General features: G+C 32.9%; 1 protein-coding gene across 1 annotated transcript; it reads right to left on the bottom strand.

The window, feature by feature from the left end:
- Nucleotides 1-520: 520 nt before the first annotated feature.
- On the bottom strand, nucleotides 521-913 carry LOC127102011 (uncharacterized). The gene has a single exon (XM_051039432.1). It carries the CDS (start codon nucleotides 911-913, stop codon nucleotides 521-523), a length of 393 nt encoding a protein of 130 aa, XP_050895389.1.
- Between the last annotated feature and the right edge of the window lie 5,549 nt (nucleotides 914-6,462).

Raw genomic sequence — 6,462 nt, 5'->3', positions numbered from 1 at the left:
GATTTCTTTTCATGCCAGGAACATACCACGCGTTCGAAATCAATGCAGTTTTACCATTATTCAAAAATACTCTGACATTTCTTATTCCTTCAGCATTCAGATACTTATCATCAACACATCTGATCTTGGTCCTCTTTCCATAGTCAAACTCAACCAGCCATTTCTTATTTCCCATAAGGTTATTTGAACAGCCAATGTCCATGTACCACCAGTCTTCTAAAGACGCACTATCGGAACCAGAAACCATTAATAACATAGGTTCATCATCATAATCTCATCTGACTATGTTTGCTTCTTCTGACGTCCTTTCCTTGTTTGACCAACAATCAGCAGCGAAGTGGCCAAACTTCTTACAACAGTAGCACTGAAGTTTCCTTTTGTCATACTTCTTTTAACCTTTCTGAGCACTCTTCTTCCTTTCAAAAGTTGGGGTTTCTGACTTTTGAACACCATCAAATTTCTTCTTGGCTTCTGACTAAGACTACTTCTGATACTTCTTACCAAAAGCTGTTTTCAGAGCTTACTGCTCTACCTCCATTTCAGAGTTTCTTTTAGTCAAACAAAACTCTTGTGCCTCTAGACTATTTTGCAACTCTTCAATTATCATGGTGTTAAGATCCTTAGAATGTTTAATTTCTACAACAATGTAACCAAACTGAGGAGTAAGAGATCTAAGTACCTTCTCAATGGTCCTTTCTTCAGAGAGAGTTTCTCCACATAACTTCATCTCACTTGTGATCAAAAACACTATAGAGATGAAGTCAGGTACCTTCTCATTGTTCTTCATTCTGAGATTCCCATACTTCTTACGCAGAGATTGAAGTTTCACCTTCTTCATTGATGCATCACTGTACCGGTGTGTCCCAACAACCTTCGTCGTTGTCGAATCAATGATTTTCTCAAACTTGTTCATATCCACACACTAACGAATGTAGAACAACACCTTCTGACCCTTCTTCCTCAAATCATCTTAAGCATTCCTTTGTGCATCCGTTGCATTTGGCGGAAGTGCAACCGGAACGTAACCGTCGTTGACGAGATCAAGAACATCTTGAGCGTCAAACAACACATGCATCTGAATCATCCACCGATTCCAGTTCTTGTCATCGAACACTGGAAGCTTAATACTCAGATTACAGTTTTTGTTCATCTTCAACCTTGTGCAATTCACTAAGATCCCACTAAACGCTAGTGTTTCCCAATCCTGCATAATTAAGAAATGTGATTCTATTCCGATTCCGATAAAAAATTCAACACAAATTCAAGAAATAAAATCAATCACACAATGCCTCACTGTTCACTCGTGTTTCCATGTGGATCTGAACTGGAGTTCTAGATACCAATTGTTGGTGCACAAGATGAAGTTGAAGAAGAGAGAGAAAAGAGAGAATTGAAAAATAATAAACTTCCACTACTCTCTCAAAACAGTTACAACAAATGGTTATTATCTTTTCACTATTAACAGCTACACTTGCTATATACACAATCAATAATTCTACGTAGACGAAAATGCTAACTTACACTAATTAGATTAATCTTTAAAAAATTAATACTATAACTGAATATGAATTACTTCTAATAACATAAATATCGAAAACCCTTAAAAACTCTCGTCTAATATAAATTTTGAATTTTTTCAATTATTTTATTCTTTTCATTCAATTTTTTCTATTTATCAAAGCTCTTCCTACTTATTCTCAAAACTCCCAAAGAAAATCTAAAAATTAGAGTAGAACTTTGCAAATGTGTAATAATATACTGCCTTCGTTTTTTTCAAGCGTCGTTTATAAAAAAAAATTGTATAAAAATTGTTTTACAACACCATTGAATTACTAATTATATATTTTTATTATATCTTTAACTATTTATTATTGTTTTAATTCTTTAAATTTACCCTCTCTTTTTTTTTATACTATTAGTATATTGATGAAACACAATTTTGTAAAAGTGACAATGATTACATTTTTTAACATCCATGAAAAATGACTAAACGACTTAATAAAAAACATAGGCAATATAAGAGACAATTGTAATTGTATGTGTTGTCCAATGTGAAAGGCGGAAAATGGTTGGATAGAAATTCAATAATTCATAATGCATGGGAAACATACTCATGTGTGATGATGCTTGAACCAAGTTAACGCAATGAATTTCTAGAGAGAATGAACCTATGTGTATTGGACCAACCTTGTGAACCGTGGTCCAGCGTAGAACCATCTTCATTATTTATAAATTAAATGAGTAAAATAATATTATTTTTATTTTTATGGTTTTATCCAATTTTTGCGGAGCTTAGTCAAAACACTAGGTAGTATAGTAGCTATAACTAGGAGTAGTAATAAAGTGATAACGATAATTAATACAATATAAGTGTCACCGATTATACTGTTACCACCACCAGTTCTATTCATTGCTTCATATATCCTTCATTGGGATGAATTACTAGGTAGCACTTCTCCCATTCCAAATTGAAAACATTTTAAAATAAGTAATATTTAATCATATAAGTAAAATACAGATAGCATTAATTGAAAGCCTAGAATGACGGTTTTTTAGATTTGAGTACCCGATGTTTTGGTTAGTATATTTTGGTATGGAAGTGGGTACTTGTCTTTGTCAAATTAGAACAATGGCAAGCAGATGCAGAGCGCTAGTGACTATAGTAGTCTCTAACACCAATGTTATGTTAGATAAGTGGATACTTGTCTACATTTGAACATTTTTTTAATAGGGTTTTAAGCATTCTCTAAAATATCTTAAAATCTATATTTAAGAATATTCAAGATAATTCGCTTTGTTTTTGAATTTGTATAAGACAAATAAAAATAAGGGCAACTCTTTACTAAATATTGTAACTATTTAAATTCAAAATTGCAATTATTCTTACTAAGTATTGCAACTCTTTACTAAGTATTGTAACTATTCGAATTTACAAGTATTGCAACTCTTCAATAAGTGCAACTACAATTATAACAATGAAATTCTTTCATAATCGTTGAATGCTCACTTACTCACTTGCAAGGTGTTATGTTATTTTTGGAACACGATAATGATTATCTATTTAATTAATCTCTTCATTTAATAATTACAATAATTTCCCACTTGTTCTCATAATGACAAGACTAATTTCAAAAAAGGAAACAAAGAATGGTAATACAGTTAAATATCTTCCAATTTAAACTCATCCTTAGTAAAGACAACACAATCTACTCGAAATGTTAGGTAGCAAAGCTTTAAACCTGTTATTACTAATATATAGATCGGTGTTATCTTACACACACTCTTTAATTGTTCTTTGCATACATCTCTCGCTTATCACTTATTTAGGACTGTGTGCTTTTTCTGTTTCATGAATTTATTATGAGAAACTCCAACTCTCCCTTTGAGACGACACAACCTCGAAATTCACATAGATGAAGTTTATATTGTATTTATTCTACTTAAGATACATATTCTCAACATTGGACTTCATTAAGAGTTTGAAAAACTCAATCCTCCAAATGCAATGGTCAACATTATTACATAGTGTCACACTGTCATCCAAATCAATGAGTTTTTGTTACCTATTGAATATGAGGTTAATTTTTTCTTAACGTTAGATTGGGTTGCTACCGTTGTTGGAACTCTTACTGAAGAATTTTTAATCCCATGCCTATTGAGACGCTCTTTACTAAATCTCTGGCTAGTGGTTTAGTAAATAGATCAACTAAATTATAACTTGAACGTATATATATGAGTGAAATGATTTCATCCTTAATCAATTTTCTCACAAAGAAATGTTTAATACCTATGTGTCTATACTTTCCATTATACACTTCGCTATATGCTCTAGCTAAAGGGGCTTTCCTATCGCAATATATCAACACCTTTGAAAGATTGTCTTTAGCCAATGAAACTTCCAGCAGAAGGTCCATCAACCATTCAGCTTCTTAACCAGCGGAAGCAAGAGCCATGAACTCTGATTCCATGGTCGAGAGAGTGATACGTGTTTGCTTCTTGCTCTTCCTTCACCCCAACTTGTTGGACATGTGACTTCACACACAAGAGGCGGGGTGGGGGGTTAATTGTGTGTTTCAGAAATAAATAAATAAATTGAAAAACATTTCGAGTTAGAATCAAAGTTATAAAACATTTTAGAAACGTTTTAGGGTTATGCAACAAAAAATAAATTTTCGGAAGATAAAATACGGAAATATAAAAAGTTAAAGGGAAGAGAGAACACACTAGGATTTATAGAGGTTCGGTCGAAACAAAGAAAAGGATTCACTCTCTCTCTCTCTCTCTCTCCAAGAATTGATCTTGAGAGTATTCAATAAACTTAAGAGATTTTAGTAGGTTGAACTCTCGAACCCCTTTATACAAGAAAGTTGAAGTTTGTGGATAACTTCCAATCAAACAACAAACACGGGAGAGAAACGACGAGTCTTCCTTCCAAATGGTGAATCGAAGCGGCTAGTCTTCTTTCCACAAGAAAATTGGGACCATTAGCCTTCAATTTTCAAACAACTTTGGGAGCTTTTAACACCGAGATGAGATCTCGAACCAAAACTTGGTTTTATATCAAGCTAACCAAAAAGTTGTGAGATTTTACCACTGGGATAATCTTGAACCAAAATAAACTTTTACCACCGGGCCGAGCTTTAACCTAATTTTCATTTTGTTGAGGGAAAACTAATAACCTGTGATATTTTATCACACACTGATCTCAAATCTTGAAAGCTTTTGAATGAGTCAAACTTTTGAACCTAAACAGAGACTTAATCACACAATCCCCAAACCAAAGCTTTTTGCGGGCTTAGTTTCGAACCCAAACAATCCATAAATGGATGAAATGTTCAACCAAGGTAAAAATAAAAAATTTGCTTGGTGAACTTAAAAATCTACCCTACCAGAAATTACAACTTCCTCACTCGTAAAACAAATTTCTTGAAAAATAATCACATAGTAGTGACTCACCTATAGAGGAATCTAGAGCATAAGAGTCAACAAGTTATGAAGAGAAACCTGCTAAGGTTAGACAACACCATCAAAGGTCAAACAATATATGTCATCAGCCTGAAAGATATGGATATCTCATAACCGATAAAAGCGATGTCTTACTCATGGATTAAAAGGAGCCTGTGATATACCAAAATTTCATCACTAGTCCTAAGTTTGAAAAGTGGCTAGAGGCTATGAGATCTGAAATGAATTCCAAGTACATAAACTAGTTTAGACCATGGTAGACCCTCCTCTATGAGTTAATCCTACATGATGAAGTGGGTATTCAAAAATAAGAGTAGCATGAATGGTAAGGTGCTTACCTATAAGGCACGAATGATAGCTAAGGAATATAAGAAAATTCATAATGTCGACTATAATGAAACCTTTTCACCAGTTATAATGCTCAAATCTGTTTAAAATTTACTTAATATCACCGCATATCATGATTCTGAAATATGGAAGATGATGTCAAGACTACTTTCCATAATGGGAATCTCCTTGAGGATGTGTACATGACACAGTTTGAAGGTATTGACATACAAGAAGAAGCCATAAATATATGCAAGTTACAATGATCAAACTATGGATTGAAGCAAGCTTCTAGAAGCTTGAAATTTTGTTGAAATTGTTAAACAATATGGATTCATTAAAAATAAAGATAAACTTATGTCTACAAGAAGGTTAGTGGGAGCATGATCTTATTTCTGATATTATATGTAGATGACATATTACTCATTGGAAACAATGTCCCTACCTAGAAACAACTGAAAACTTGGCTAGGGAAATGCTTTTCTATGAATGACTTGGGTGAAGCTTCCTATATATTATGAATCAGAATCTATAGGGATAGATAACCGCAATTATTTGGCCTAAGTCAGAGTACATACATATAAAAAGTGTTGAGACATTTTAAAATGGATGATTCAAAGATTGGATTCATACCTATGCAACATGACATGTGTCTATAAAAACCCAACCCCTTTCAACTATGGAATTTGTTAGATGATAGGCTTCGATCTAGAGGGGGTGAATAGATCACTAGATAATAAACTAAACTAAAAAAATGTTTTGAAAAGTTCATGGCAAATGAAAGTAACCCGGATTGAATCGTCTAACCGAACCCGCTATCAAAAATCTTGAATATGCGTAATTGTAATCACAGTATGATAATGAATCACAAATTGATCAAAAATAATTAATCACAACCAATTGAATGAAAATAAATAAGAATAGACTATTTCCAATGATCAAACACACACAAAATCTATTGAAACAAATTGTCGAACACCTTGTGTGCAATCAATGTTGTTTGGGTATTTATGTGTTATTGTTGATCTTAAAATCCAATCACAACCTAAAGGATTATGATCAACTCAATAACACCTCTTTCAAAATGTAATCAAAAATATTATCCAAACAAATTGATCGTCTGATCGATGAATTTAACAATTTGCAAATGGAAAATAAAAGAAATAGAGA

This window comes from Lathyrus oleraceus, chromosome 7, assembly GCF_024323335.1.
Source record: "Lathyrus oleraceus cultivar Zhongwan6 chromosome 7, CAAS_Psat_ZW6_1.0, whole genome shotgun sequence".
Classification (NCBI taxonomy): Eukaryota; Viridiplantae; Streptophyta; class Magnoliopsida; order Fabales; family Fabaceae; genus Lathyrus; species Lathyrus oleraceus.
The sequence above is the reverse complement of the archived record's forward strand: the minus strand, read 5'-3'. Positions and strand labels throughout refer to the sequence as shown.